Source organism: Megachile rotundata, chromosome 11 (assembly GCF_050947335.1).
Source record: "Megachile rotundata isolate GNS110a chromosome 11, iyMegRotu1, whole genome shotgun sequence".
NCBI lineage: Eukaryota > Metazoa > Arthropoda > Insecta > Hymenoptera > Megachilidae > Megachile > Megachile rotundata.
In genome coordinates, this window is record NC_134993.1 from 12,520,136 (window position 1) to 12,535,406 (window position 15,271).

Sequence of the window (15,271 nt, forward strand, 5' to 3'; positions counted from 1 at the left end):
TGTCAGTTTTCTGACGAACAGTCTGAAGTACAGTCACTCATAGTAAGATAAAATTGTTTTATTATTTAATACCGTAATTTAACAGTTGTATAAAGCATATAAGAAACATGTTGCGTTCCTAAGTCGGTAACATAAGAACTGTACAACTCAGTATCGGTAAAATTAAATTTAAAAAAGAATATGTTATACGTGTATATACTAAGGCATGAATTAGTATACATTGTTGTTGCAAAAAATAAATATATAATAGATCGATTTCGACGACTTTTCAAATCGTATTTGATACACATCTTTCCAAGAGAATCGAAGGTGCATATTTCATGCATACGCGTATGCACTGTATATGAGAATATTTTATCGAAATATATAAACGTGTAAGAGGTTGGAAGATAGCTATGGATCAGTATTATGATTCTTCGGCAAATGGGCTCGGCATTTTTATTTTTTACATAATTCTCGATTCTCTTCTAGATTCCTCTGGTATTTATATCATTCGATATAATAAATTCGAAACGAATTCGTTAGCTTTCATCGTACAGTGGAGTACCGTCTCCGCTAAGAGACATACTCCGAGGACTAGAATTGGTGTGCGGAGTACCCCGAGGAGACTTGTAAGATGGCGTCCTCGTTGAAGTTCTGTTTCGTGGCGTTGTCTTCCCAACCGACTCTTCATAATTTCGTGGAGTCTTTCTGCACTCGTCGTATCTCGGAGTGGAGCCGCTGAAGAAACCACGAAAATTAAAAATCAAACGAAATATTTTTTATCAGTAAAAAGATACTTACGACATACGGGGCCCGCTTTTTAACCGTGCCCACGCTTCAGCCGCCTTTTTCCAGTCCGTAGGATCTCCAGACGTGGACATTGGAGGCGTAGGTCTGTGCGAAGGAGTTGATCTGTGGTGACCCGGCGTGGTCACCGCTGAAGGAGGAGGCGGATGAATGAACGGACCCTGCTGATGACTAGGTGTCTGCTGTCCGTATCTGGGAGTAGGCTGACCGTGATGCGGAGTGTGATGCGGTGTCTGATACGGTGTCATGAAGGGTGTCTGACCGGAAGGAGTGTACGGTGTGTTAGGATACGTGTGAACTCCACCGTAACCAGTTGCGCTCGCAGTTCCTGGAGTGTGCGGAGGATAGTGGTGGGGTGTTTGATTCGCCACTTGCGATAAGGAGTGTAACATATGATGAGGAAGATTCTGAGCCACCCTCTGTATAGCTTCTTGATTCATTCCTGCAATGTTAACATGAAGTATTACTTCACATACTTCAGTATTACAAGGTTTAAGCAGGAAAACTGTTTACTTACCGCTCACTGCACCTGGTGTGGTATGGTAAGGAGTTCTGGAAGTCATCACACCTCTCGGAGTACTGGGAGTAGACTGCCCAGGTACCGGGTCGCGGAAGTGTTCTTTGAACCATCTGAACAGATCATTCACTCGGCCGAACATTTGTCCTCTGAATCGGAATCCTTCTGGCGACACCGTCACGTACTCGTGTCGACAGCGAGTCCGGGGAAGATATGACAGCAGAAATTTACCCGGATAATTCTAAACAAGAAACATACATCAGATACTCTAATCAAGACTAAGCATTTGAACAGACAAATGCATACTTTTGCAGCGGATATTATGTACGGTATTCCTCCAGGGTTCTCCTTCTTCTGTTCCTTCAGTATCTCCTCCGCTTTATCCTTGATACCCTCCACCGTCGGCTTGTAGTATTTAAAGTCCAATAACTCCAAAGCGTACGCAGCCATCGGATTGACGTGCCTCGCGATGATTTCGTCCAGGTCCTCGAACTCCTCGTTTCCGATCCAAAGACTTTGCCCCAAAGAGAAGGCGTTCTCTTTGCCCTCCTCTCTAACGTCTATGTGCTGGTAAATCTGATCGGTTACTTTCCAGGTGACCGTCAAATGGTCCGCGCCTTTGCTGCTGGGTCTGACTATCGCTTCTCCTTGTTTCATGCTCTGCATCAGCTTCTCGGCTTCCGCGAAACTGATGTTGTGGAAAGAGGGGTGCACGATGACTCGCTTCACGTATGTCTGACGTTGCTTCGCCTTCTTCGCGTCCTCCTCGACTTTTGCGTCTTTCTGTTCTGCGTCTGTGTCGTAGAACGGGTCCCTCTGTGGCCTGAAAACAAACCAAGTGAGCTGACTGGAATAGAAGAAAGAAGAAGCTTAAAAACCTCTACTAATAATTTATATACCTCCACTCATGATTCTTATCCGCAAGGTCACTGCTCTTGCTGGTGCATTCCACGCTGAATCGTTCCACCTCAATCTTTATTATGCGACAATGAATTATTTGCCCTATGCTCACTCTCTCCTCAGGATTAGCAACGTGTCTGTCCGACAAATTCTTTATGTGTATATACCCCGATATTCCGTTGTCCAGTCTCAGCCTAACGCCAGTCGCTTTACCAGGACACGCTCCAGCGTCAAAATGGTTCCACACTTCAGACAGTTCAGGGAAATCGTTCTTCAAACAGAAGGGACATTGCCACAAGCCCGTTTCGTCGTTCCTGACAGGGTTAGCCTGGTCCAGTTGATCGCCCTGCGGCTTCCTATGACTAATTCCTACAACCGTAGCCAGTACTAGCTTTCCTATGTAAAACGTCTCCGGCGTCTCCTTCGTTAGGATGTCAAACAACCTCTCCGCACTAGGCGACTGATACGGCACGCGCAGGTCCTTGTATCTACAGTTCAACTCCGCTCTAATGTCGTACAACGTAACGCATTTATTGCCAAAGCCTTGTCTCTCGAGCTCCTCCGCGAACGCGTCCAGATCCAGGTCCTTCAAACGTTCCGGTGACTCGAGGATCTCCTCGAGAGCGCCTGCGGGGTTCGCGTCCTCGTCGTCGTACTCCAACGCGTCGACCGCCATCTTCCTCGCCCACTCGTACGTTTCTGGATGCACTCTGGAGCCGTCGAGGACCTCCACGTACGCCTCAGTGCTGTCTCCCAGGCTGTTGGTGTCTATCTTGATGAAACCCGCGCAGTTGATGAACACCTTAGGCCCCATGTGACACGCGGTCACCAGCTGCGTCCTGTTCTCCAGTCTCTGATTAGTCTGCTTCAGCATCTTGATCAGCGCCTGACCCTTTCTCGGCCCTAACCCGCAGACGAACTGCACCAGGTTCCCGCAGTAAGCTTGCTGCACCGCCTTGTTGACGTCGACGCCTACCTCGTTCACGCGGTTCACGAATTCCAGGTAGATGTTATCCAAGAGCTCCTCCTTCGGCAGCTGATCTTGCAGGCGGTGGTACTTCAGGCATAAGACTTCTTCATCCGCAGTGCATAGTTGCGAGAATTCTACCAATGGATCCTGCAGCCTTCTGGCCAGCGAGATAGCTTGCCGCAGAAGTTCTGGATAGTCTCGGAACTCGGAGACGCCTTTGTTGCTGTTCGAGTAGATCTTGGCAAGGTCGTTGTCGCAGATCTCTACCTGAATCGAGGGGAACTGCTCCTCCTCCGTCAGATTCGCTATACACTCCTTAATGTCGGCGGCTATCATCATAGCCTCTCTGGACTCACCGCCTATTACAATGACATGTGGCTTCTTTGTGGCTATGAAGTTCCGGACCGCCAATAGGTCCGCTTCTTTCATGGTCTTCTCGTCTTCTCTGTAGCTGTTCTTGCGCTTCATCAGATGAGGCAGTCGGAGGTAATCGGTGCACTCTCCGTCGGGAGCTATTAGACATGTGAACGCAGCTTGAGAATAATCAGGAACGTACGCCAGCCCCATGACTCTCAGTCCTTTGCTGGTGTCCCATTCTTCGTCCTCCTCTTCTGGAAACTCGCAGGTGTATGGCGCAACCTTGATCCAGTTGTACATCTTACGGCAGCAGGCTCTCATCACGCATTCTTTGGCCTCTGCTATGAGGTTGGTCTTCAGTTCCTTCTTCAGGTTCGGTATGACCATGCGTGTGAGGGCTATTTCGACGCTCCCGACTCGCAGAGCGTTCCAGTCCTGGACATTCTTACTAAACTCGTCCCTGTAGTAGAGCTGCTTGGTTTCATCCACGTAATTGCTGGTCGTATTTCCCTCGATACTGTCACTCAACGTAATTGTAATTAGTTTATCCTCCTCGGCTATGACTAAGTTCAAAAACTGATCACCTACCAGATCCCGCACGGGTTTATCTTTCAAGTACTTCATTCCATAAATCGGATGATTCTCGTCGATCTCCTTGATGCCCTTCTTCGTTGGCTTCACAGATATTTTCGCTCTCTCCATGTACATTTCCCTCACACATTTTCTTACCAAAGGTTCGCGAGCTAATTGTATGGCTACCATTAATTGAGCTGCTTTGAGTACTTCTTCAGGAGTGGTGAAAATCTGACTGCAATGTTCGCCGGCAAGGGTCAACGGTTCTGTGGGTTCTTGGTCCACTTCGTGACGTTGGTAGTTGTCCCGTAAATTTTCAGCGAAGTGTTCTGGAGTGAGACCGAACTTCTTAGCGAGAGTGTCGAGACCCGCTCGTCTGCAGATGGAGTATGGACCTGACCGCACCGCTTGTTTCAGAGTATCGTCCGCTTCCTCTTCTTCTTCTACTTCCACTTCTTCCTCTGGCGGAGGTTCTCCGTTTTCTTCTGCATCCAGAAGTTCCTGCTTTCGCTTCTGAATCCTTGCCTCCTTCCGCGCTTCTTTTTCCTTTTTACGAACCGATTCTTGCATCGCTGGAATTTCGTGACTGTAGTACAGCATGAAATGATGGTACACGTCGTTTAATTCTTCACTAGTTTGTACGTTCTTCAGCCGTTCTATGTCGTCGTCTTTGATCACTCGAACGTTGTCGGGCAGAGGTGCGTCAGGATTCTTCATGATCTCATCCAACTGATAGTTCCTCATTTTTTCAAATAGTTTTAGTAAGTTCTCTTTTCTCTGACGGAGTTGACACCATTTTGCGTCGAATTTGTACACCTTCCAAAGGTCATTGATATTCAGTTCAGGTAGAACGTATTCCTTTCTGTAAAAGGATATGAAAGGAACCTCGAAATGCTGGTTTCGCATGAAGTCCAGAGCCTTTTTGATTTTCCCGATTGTCTGAGGTCCTTTTCTAGCCCTTTCCTTTGCTTCGGCATTTAAATGTGCGTCTTGTATTGAAACTGTTGGCCGACAGAAAGCTTGTTTGTAGATCCATTCTGCTTCGAGATCTAATTCGTCAGAACCTTCGGCAACTGGTGTGACGGGAACGGATCGGAGCTGCATTCTTTCTGGTATATCTGTATTACGGATTTCATTGTCCATGTCAGTGAAGTGACCGCGTTTAAGTTCGCTAGGTTCATAAATTTCGAAAATGCTTTTCCTCGTAGTTTTCTTCTTTAGTTGTTTTTTTGGTCTTCTGGGCCTCTCGGCGTCCTCGTCATCCATATATTCATCTTCCTCTTCTTCTTCCTCCTCATAGTCCTCTTCACCGTATTTGCCAAATTCATCGTAATCGAAATCGACACCGAAGATATCTTGAGCCTCTTGTAACGCTGCGTCGGAGAATATTGGCTTTTTCTTTTTCCGTTTCTCAGCGATTGGTCTACCGTCGTCATCAACGATGAAATCATCCGCATCTGTATATTCTCCTTCGCTTCCTTCTTCATCAAATGTTTCCAGTTCAGGTCTGTGACTGCGCTCGCTTCTTCTTTCATCCTCCTAATACACAATTAAAATAAAAAATATTAAAGACAACAGGCAAATAATAATTGAATTATTATTCTTTATATCTATCACACTTGTACGTACCATGGTAACCTCCCTTTCCTGATAGATGTATAAAAATAAATACAAATATTAAATATAAGTATGCTATGCAAACTATAATAAAGTAACTTACATCTCCTGAACCTTCAAAAAGCTCATTCGCGATGGCATCTCTTTCCTCGTCAGCTTCTTTTTCCTGTTCCTCCTCCGATTCCTCATCTTGAATCCTGCGGAGGCGTTTGAAACGTTTCTAAAGTAAAGGATTATATCACTATATCTGTGTAATTTTGTCCTTTGAAAATAGAAATTCATTTAAACTTACTCTTTCAACTTTAAATCCTAAGTTCTCCTCTATTAGATCATAATCTTCATCTTCCAAACGATCATCAAAGTCCTCATCGTCGCTTTTTTTACGTTTCTTAGATGTTCCAGAAGCATCACTATCTTCCCCTTCGCTCTCTTCTATGGGATTGTCATCTATTAGGTCTTTGAGTTCCTCTCGCAAACGGTCTTCATCATCTGTAAACAAACAGTAGACAGATGTTTTACTAATGTAGAGTAGTCGTAGAATAAACAATTGATAGAATGTAACATAAAAAGATCTTTGCAAAAAGTTATGATACAACCTTGATACGTATTACTCTATCCTCACCTTCCTCTTCTTCTTCTTCACTTTCTGCTACAGCTTTTATTTTCTTGAGTTTCTTTTTCTCATTATCATCTAACTCTTCCTCCTCCTAAATGATAAGAAAGCACCGGATCAATGATAAAAGTCTCAGATAATTAAACAAATACTCCAAAGTATCGAAAATGTGGTAAAATTAAGATATAAATACTTCGCTCTCTTCCGCTTCGGAGTCCAGAAAATCAGCCATTTTTACAACGATAACTTTTTTCTTTGATTAACGGAATTTATATTGAGATTAATAATTCCGTAAATGCACGTTCGAGCTAAAGCCAGCACCAGCCAGTAGCCAGCACTTACGCTCGATCCATTTGCATCCAGGTGTCTTTCATCGAAAGACTGATTATCAGAGTCTCCTTTACTGGAACGATATCTTTAATGGAGCAAGTAGAATGAGAACCACTGTTCCAGTGATTAAAAATTTCCCTAGCTCTTCGAGTTGCGCAAATCTCCGTCTGGTTACTTTTTCTGGTTACCCGTGTCGTACTATATAGTGTATATTCTATGTTCGAATCAAACTCATCAATTTCAAAAAATTCAGTTGAGCTTTATTCATACAAGTGATTTATTTAATTAATGTAGCAAAGAATTAATTTCCTTTAGTCCTTATTAATATAAGTATTATACATTTTTTAAATTTCTGATAGAATTAATAAAATTTACAAAAGTTCGAATGGACGAAAGCTTTAATCATTGGCGCGATTCGCCTTCTGTCAGTTACGATGCTTCTGTTATTATTTCTGACAGCGAAGATGAAAACGTTCGTGACAATTCTGATAAAAAGCAAATCTTTGTGATTGAAAGCAATGAAAGTAGTCTGGAGAATTCTGCTAATGTTTCACCAGCAAAGTAAGTTACAACTTTTGAAATTAAAATTTGTATCAATAATTGTTAATTTACGTTTACTAATAATGGTTTCAAAAATTGATTCATCATTTCAGATCTAACTTGCCAACATCTAGAAAATCATTGCTGACAGAAGAGACAGTGAAACATAGAATTAAAAAGTATATTTTGTATGAATCTGATAGTGATGGTGCCGATATTAATAATAGAAATGATTCTTTATCACCAGTCAAAAAAATTGATCTCACACTGGATGATACTTCAGATGGTATTTTATTTGAATGCAGTAAAATGATATATAATGTTTGTTTACAATAATTTTAATTTATAGATGAGGAGGAATCAAAAATGGAACAGGATAAAAAGAGAAAGAAGGATGGAATTCAATATGTTCCAGAAGAGATTATTGATTTACGAGGTGTTCTATTTAACATATTTTAAAGTAGTCATAATTCTAATAACTTTTAATGTATTTTTGATTTATTAGACTAACAGCAAATTAATTTTTAGATCCTGTTATGGATGAAGGAAGTGGTTCAGAATGTGAAGCTGCAATATCTCTAGCAAAGAAAGAAATTGGTGTCGGTAATATAGATCCACTTGTTGCACAAAAAAGAGCTTTCCTTGTCTGTAAAATGGACCACTTGAAAAATCAGTTAAGTAAGGCACAGGTAAATTTATCAGTTAATTATGAAGAAGCAAAAAGTAGAACATATTTTTTAACATTACATTTATTTTCAGTTGTTGCTGGTTGCTACTAACGTTGATTTACTACCCGACAAGGGAGAAAAATTGCGTGAAAGTATCGCAATGCAGGAAAAGGAAATAGAAGAACTTGCAGCTGAGCTGGAAAATACACCCCTAACAAAAAACCCTCCATCTGAAGAAGAAGTACAATCAACCAGAGAAACGTTTAACATGGGGCAAGAATCGTATTTCAACAAACTTGATTCCTATCGCGATATCATTGACTTAGATATGGAACCAAAATTACCTACAAAAGAGCTTGGAAAAAAGGCGCAAGCAACGTTAGAAAAAGAAACAGCTTTGACAGCCGACAGACTAGAAGATTTACATGGATCCCTCGTAGGCAGACCATCCGAAGATGAAAGAGCCGAAGACCCACAAGGTTTAAAAGTAAAATTAATGCCGCATCAGCAACATGCGTTAGCCTGGTTAATGTGGAGAGAGCAGCAAAAACCGCCCGGAGGTGTCCTCGCCGACGATATGGGTTTGGGTAAAACACTGACAATAATATCCCTCATCATGGCCGGCGTCGCCAAAAAGAAATTAAGCGGAGACGACTTCGAGGACAACTGGACAGATAGTAGCAAATCATTAAAATACAAAGGAGGTACACTCGTGGTTTGTCCAGCGTCTTTGTTGTCGCAATGGGAAAATGAAATACAGAACAGGTGTAAACGGGGTATGCTCTCCGTCGTGGTTCACCATGGTACCGCTCGGGAAAGCATTCCCAAAAGATTGGCAAAACACGACGTGGTCATTACAACCTACAACATATTAGCCCGTGAATATAAGAAGAAGGGCACGGCGTACAAAATTCATTGGGAAAGAGTAGTGCTAGATGAAGCGCACGTGGTTCGAAATCACAAAAGTCAAGGATCCATGTCGGTTTGCGAGTTGATTGCGGATAAACGGTGGGCTCTTACGGGCACACCGATTCAGAACAAGGAGATGGATTTGTACGCTATTTTGAAGTTTCTTAAATGTTCTCCTTTTGATGATCTACGAGTATGGAAACGTTGGGTTGATAATAAAAATGCGGCTGGTCGACAAAGATTAGCTACTGTGATGAAGGCACTCATGTTGCGTAGAACGAAACAGGAGCTTCAAGCCAGTGGCGTGTTAGACTGTTTACCGGAAAAGTTTATAGAAGAAATATATGTACAGCTCGAACCACAAGAACAGTTGGTGTACGAAAAGGTCCTTGTCTATTCTAGAACATTGTTCGCTCAATTTTTGGCCCAGAGGGCGGAGAAAGATCATATGATTGACTTAGCAGGTGGAAGATACGATAAGCCAACTTTTCTTTCAAACCCAAGTACGTAAAAGTTATGTACGAGAATTGGAGAAAAACAATAAGAATAATTTTCTGATTTATTTCAGATAAGAATACACAGTTCACCAAAGCCCAGAATAAATTATTATCTCTACACGCTGACGTTAAAACCCACGAGATTTTGGTGCTCTTACTGAGATTACGTCAAATCTGTGTTCACCCTTCTCTCATTCATTCAATGCTGGATCAAGAAGATATGAAAGAGAACGGAATAGCGGATGCAGAAAATTTGGACCCAAATGTTCTGATACAGTTGAACAACATAACACTGTGCGATGACGATAACGATAATGATGGAAGCATGAGTGAAAAGGACATAGGTGTTGATCACAGGGTAACCACCAACTTACTCACATCTCAAAATCCTGTTTTCAAGCCTGAACGTGTGAGCTCTAAGGTGAGTCCCACATACGTTAAAAGTATCTTTGAGCTTCAACCTACACTGAATATTTTTGTATTTTGAGTGCAGATGAAAGCAGTGCTTGATACTGTAAAAGAGATCTTACAGAAAAATAACAAAATGATCATAGTTTCTCAGTGGACAAGTGTACTGAACATCGTAGCATCTTGTTTAACCTCAGTAAAAGGTGCATCGTTCAGTATGTTTACTGGCAATGTGCCTATCAAGGAAAGACAGGTATTTTTTCACAAAGAAAAGTACACATTTTAATTATAATATTACAAGTTTGATTAGTAGTGTTGTTTTAAATGATGTTATCTTTCACAGGGTATAATGGATTCATTCAACGCTCCACACAGTGATCCACAGATATTGTTGCTGTCGCTCACTACAGGAGGTGTTGGATTAAACTTGGTGGGAGGAAATCACTTACTGTTAATAGATATTCACTGGAACCCACAACTGGAAGTGCAAGCTCAGGATAGGATATATCGGTTTGGACAGAAAAAGGATGTTTTTATATATAAGTCAGTTTCTATACGTATAGAGTTGAATCATGAAGTACATTCATGAAACTTTGTTATCTTACTGTTTTTTCTGTTTAGGTTTATTTGCAAGGACACGATAGAAGAGCGTATAAAACATTTGCAAGAGAGGAAACTAGACATAGCTCAGAACGTACTAACCGGTGACAAGAACTCCGGCGTCTCGAAGCTTACCCTCAACGATCTCAAATCTCTGTTTGCTTTATAGTTAGTATTTTTCTACCTTAAGTTATAAAAGTAAACTTACGTTTTGAACTCTTTGTATTATTTTCTTAAAAAATTCAATCGAACCTGGTCGATTGGGTTTAATCAAGAAATTACATATTTTATTTTGTATAAAATGTTTATTTAAAGAGGATAAAGAGGAACAGTATCACGTATCCGTATTAAATTCGTTGTTCTTCCAAGTCTCTTCGTTAACGTACCCGTTTTCGGCCAACTTAGTGCTTTCTTTTTGCCTCATCTTACTGTGCCAAACACCGTAACTGAAATATATACAGAGACCTACGGGAAATTAAACAAGATGAATTTCTGTCACAATTCTCCAGTCACTTTTTACAACTCACCAATAAACATCCACACGCCAAACCGCAGCCATGTCATTTTGTCCAGCATCATCATAAGATAAATATTAATGAAAATACTGAGCGCCGGTAAGAATGGCACCATTGGAACCTGAAGAACACAAAATAGTAAAAGCCTGCACACTTGCAATGTACATATGCAGATACATACCGAGAACGTAAGCTTCGTACCAGAAGTCGGTTGTACATAAATTAAAGAAAGAACGATCAACAAAACAACCACCAAAACCGACAATGTTATAATGAACGGCGTTTTACCACTCGTGATTTGATCGATGTACACCGAAGTCAGGAGACCAATGCAGATACACAATACAACTGCAAGATAAAGTATGAATTATCGACGGAGAAGTCATTGATTAAATAGAAGATTTACCATAACATATGACGAGATAGGTAACAATTTGAGACGTTAATTTCGTGGAGTGCTTTAACTTGTTAGCGTTGATTAACTGCTTGGTGATTAAGGTGAAGTTCCTTGGGTCACGATCCTCTTTTTTCTCGTACGCTTCGCTCTCTTCGTACCTGAAACCATCAGTTAAGGTAAGACAGGGATGCACGTATTAAGGTAACAGTGTTTACCTTAGTATGAGCACGCAGATTGCGACGATTAGGTAGGCTAGCAGGGTTCCGATGCTCATCATGTTCACCAGCTGCTTCAGTTCGAATATCGCAGCCAGTACAGCTATGGTTATACTTCATTAATCAGGGAACTTGTGGATTAAGACATACATCACTTCACAGAGGAATTACAAAAACTTGAAAGGTAAATACTACTCCTTTTTCCTAATACCCTAAGCAAGTACATTAATTTGTTCATTGTTTTAGATCCTGTATAAATACCAGTGAGGACTCCCGCGGAGAAGGTACCCATGATGGGCGTATGGAACCTGGAGTTGATTTTCCCCATCCACTCAAATATCAGTCCATCAGAAGCCATTGCATAAATCACTCGTGGCAGAGGGAACATCGCGCCTAACAAACTGAAACACCGACATAATTTCAACGCTTCCTTTAATGTCATCTACATGTTTAATTACCTAGCGCATAAGCCGCAGATGGCACCTATGGTGACCACCCATTTCGCCCAGCTCCACCCGACTGTCTCAAACAAATGAGGAAACGGGGCATCGGGATCCTGTTCATAGTACGGTAACACGGTGGTTAAAACCGCGGAGACACCAAAATAAGCTAGGAAGACAACGGTGAGGCAGACAACGATCGCAATGGGTATAGATCTCTGCGGATCTTTCGCTTCCTCCCCGGTAGTGGCGACGCAATCGAATCCAATGAAACCGTAAAAGCACGTCGCTGCTCCCCTTATGATCCCCGCGATGCCATAAGGCGCGAATCCTCCGGTTCCGCACTCCTCTTCCGAGCACGTGGGCTTCGTTTTCCAATTCGTTACGTCAGCTTCGAATCCAATCGATTAGTTATCACCAGCCTTCAACTGGACGATCGTCTTACCTTTAAGAGATCCCACGATTATCACGAAGAGCACCACGGACAGATTCACCAGGGTGAAGACGTTGTTCGCCAAGGAGGACTCCTTCGCTCCGAACGCCAGCGCCGCTGAAATGCAAAGACCATGACGACCTTGACTCGAGAGTCATTGTTTATCTTACCAGAGAAGATAAGAGTGACTCCAAAGGCGAAGAAGTCAGGGTAGGAAGAGAAGTTGCTGATGTCTATAGGCGCTGCGGATTCGAAGGCGTTCTTCATAGCGTTGTTGAACAAAGCATCCACGTAAGTGCTTAGTCCGCGCACCACGCTGGCCGAGCCGATTACGTACTCCAGGATTAGAGTCCACCCGATCAGAAAAGCCGTAAACTCTCCCATCGTTACGTAGCTGTAGACGTAGGCCGACCCGGCACGCGGCACTCTCGCGCCGAACTCAGCGTAGCACAAACCTGACGAATTTTGCTTTCAGCGAACTCCATCGATTTTTCTACCGAATTCCGTACCTGCGATCATGGACGCGAACGCGGCGATGGCGAAGGAAATTATTACAGCGGGACCGGCTGTGCTTTTTGAGACGGAGCCCGCAAGGACATAAACGCCGACGCCCAGAGTCGAGCCTATTCCAAGGGCGATCAGATCTAGGGTTGATAGACATCTGGCCAGCTTCGTGTCTGGAGAGAACGTCACTTCCTTCTTGCGACTGATCGCCTTGCACGTGCCCCGCAGACTCCAGTTTTTTACGTCGTATAACTAAAATTGAGAAGATGAAAATTCGGTCGAGAAAAATTCGACTGAGCTTACCATCCGACGCGGGTTCAAAGAGGAATCCATTTTGGTTGAACCCATTGACGAGGAGCACGATAAATGACCGGCTACGGGCTGAACATTCGGTTCTACTACAGCAACGCTAATTAAAATCTCTTTAAATCAAGATCGGTCACGTTAGCTAACAGGCTGAGGCATTCAATTGGTGCGACTCGTTTCGTTGTCGCGAATTGATTAGATCCGTTAGGTCTCGTTTAGATCAATCGTGTCTGTCTTTAATAAGTCGGTCTTAACTACCGCGGATCGATCGTGGGTTAAAAGTACGATAAGCGACAGATAGCGTCTTTGGAAGTTTTCTAGAAGCGAATACCTATGTATAAATACTTCTTATCATTTTCCTATGAATTCTTATCCCCTCCGAAATCAATCTTTCATCGATCGATTTCAACACGAAACCTGCAGTGCACGTGTAACGCAACTTTTAATATCGATTACGAAAAGATTCGTTTATAGTTCAGTGTACGTTTCTTCGACGTCTGTTGGATCACGTCTTTACCGTCGATTCACCATAAATTTATTCTCGTTTATATACACTACATGCAATTTTATGCATGTGGATTTTAAACACGCTTGTATTCACTCGACACTGTATGACAAATGACAGTTATCTTGTTTAGAACTACCCTTGATACTGCTGATGTACGCGAATATCAGATATCCTAAAGTCGCATAATTCGCTGTGATAGTCACGCACTTAATCGCTTGAAGCATTTGTCGGTGAGCGTTATCTCACTGCTTAACGTTTACGATGAGATGCGCAGATAAAACTTAGATTCCAAAAATAAATTCCAAACTGTGTACTGTGTAAAATATTTTGAGTGATTGGATAATTTAATAATGGGTGACAAATAATATATCCTCTTACAAAGAGTTATTTACATGTAATTATACATAAATGCATATATACATGTGCATGTATACAGAATTAGCAATGTAAAATATAAAATCTATCAAATTAAACTAAATATTACGTATAAAAATTTTATATTGGACGGATGTGGTATTCAGGTTCATCTCTTCCTTCTTGTTCACTGTTGTACAATCAAAAATCTTGATTGTGTAAGCATCTTTGACGCACATTTTATGTACGACGTGTCTTATAGTTTGTTCAGTCTCTAATTGTGATTCGATACTAAGGTTTGTTAATACTCCATAAAGTGTACAGTGATAACGAGGCAATTATGGTTGGCCAATGTGGATTTATTTTCTCCGCAGCAGACTGAAATGAAACAATCATATATTTACAAAACAATCTTACATATCAAGTTACAATGACAGTGTTTTAACTTACTATAACAAAGTAATTGCACTTGTCTCCTTGACAACAATCTGAACATTGCCAATCTTGATACCATATATATGTACAATCATTCATGTTAGCCTGCTTTATTCTTTCGCACTGCTTCTTTGTGGAACATGACTTGGAAACATAAAACTGTTTCTTCGCTCCTGGTGACCAGTATGGAGTGCCTAGAAAGTCAAACCACATTGTCAAACTATTCTAAGGAAGTTTAGCTTAACGAAACTTCTATTTCAGTAACGGAAGTGACAAATAAACAAGGGTTTGTCAAAACACATAAACATAACCTCAAATTCTGTTCACGTACAAAGTAACGTTTTATTTTAACGAAATAAAACTTACTTCCCCATCTGATCTTCGTTAAACAAGCATCTTGACCTTGCTCGCAAGTTTTTGTACTTTTCAGGCACTTTTCTCTGTTACCTTCTTGATTAGTACAAACATAGCATTCCAGGGCGTGGCCTAAAAAACATCAATAAACAAGTTACTGTTGATAACAAACCGATATTTATTTGACTTACTAAGCGACAGGCAACACGACATTAGCAGCGCCCAATAAAATACTGCAAAATTCATTTTAGCGTAAAAATTGATCAATGATAAATACAAGGAGCGCGCTACGCGACGATGACGTAAAGTCGTAAACGAATCGAATCATTCATAATGTTGGCACGACTGCCAATGCGGTCGAGTTGAGCGTAAAATTTAAAAGATCGAGTCGAGTCGATTACAACAACGTGTCGAATACAGAAATGAAAATATTATCGAGAAAATGTTTATGTGTTTGCACAGTTTGCTTCGATGATTTTGTTATTCCCACCTTGTGACGTCATTGTCGATCGCCCTGAGATC

The 15,271-nt window shown here is 41.7% G+C and overlaps 3 protein-coding genes across 5 annotated transcripts; 1 reads left to right on the forward strand and 2 right to left on the reverse strand.

Moving 5' to 3' along the window:
• Positions 1-43: 43 nt before the first annotated feature.
• LOC100881628 (transcription elongation factor SPT6) lies at positions 44-6,753 on the reverse strand. 2 transcript variants are annotated; one of them, XM_012290461.2, is made up of 10 exons: positions 6,530-6,753; positions 6,346-6,430; positions 6,016-6,212; positions 5,827-5,943; positions 5,736-5,753; positions 2,206-5,645; positions 1,613-2,129; positions 1,307-1,547; positions 784-1,231; positions 44-720 (listed from the first exon to the last, which is right to left on the reverse strand). In XM_012290461.2, the coding sequence occupies exons 1-10, from the start codon at positions 6,566-6,568 to the stop codon at positions 522-524; spliced, it is 5,301 nt and encodes a 1,766-aa protein (XP_012145851.2). In that variant the 5' UTR covers positions 6,569-6,753; the 3' UTR covers positions 44-521. The 2 variants fall into 2 exon arrangements, with proteins under 2 accessions (XP_012145851.2, XP_012145920.2); XM_012290530.2 differs by lacking the exon at positions 5,736-5,753 and having other exon boundaries at positions 6,530-6,752.
• Positions 6,754-6,882: 129 nt separating this feature from the next.
• lds (transcription termination factor lodestar) lies at positions 6,883-10,754 on the forward strand. The gene is made up of 9 exons (XM_003699258.3): positions 6,883-7,227; positions 7,320-7,492; positions 7,556-7,642; positions 7,735-7,895; positions 7,966-9,286; positions 9,352-9,701; positions 9,774-9,941; positions 10,032-10,231; positions 10,310-10,754. Exons 1-9 carry the CDS (start codon positions 7,052-7,054, stop codon positions 10,455-10,457), a joined length of 2,784 nt encoding a protein of 927 aa, XP_003699306.2. The 5' UTR covers positions 6,883-7,051; the 3' UTR covers positions 10,458-10,754.
• LOC100880215 (cationic amino acid transporter 3) lies at positions 10,574-15,223 on the reverse strand. 2 transcript variants are annotated; one of them, XM_076536780.1, is made up of 13 exons: positions 14,941-15,223; positions 14,762-14,881; positions 14,411-14,589; positions 12,798-13,044; positions 12,459-12,743; positions 12,301-12,405; positions 11,874-12,246; positions 11,677-11,816; positions 11,416-11,518; positions 11,210-11,358; positions 10,985-11,151; positions 10,816-10,924; positions 10,574-10,753 (listed from the first exon to the last, which is right to left on the reverse strand). In XM_076536780.1, exons 1-13 carry the CDS (start codon positions 14,993-14,995, stop codon positions 10,623-10,625), a joined length of 2,163 nt encoding a protein of 720 aa, XP_076392895.1. In that variant the 5' UTR covers positions 14,996-15,223; the 3' UTR covers positions 10,574-10,622. The 2 variants fall into 2 exon arrangements, with proteins under 2 accessions (XP_076392895.1, XP_012147382.1); XM_012291992.2 differs by lacking the exons at positions 14,411-14,589; positions 14,762-14,881; positions 14,941-15,223 and adding an exon at positions 13,096-14,256.
• Positions 15,224-15,271: the final 48 nt, after the last annotated feature.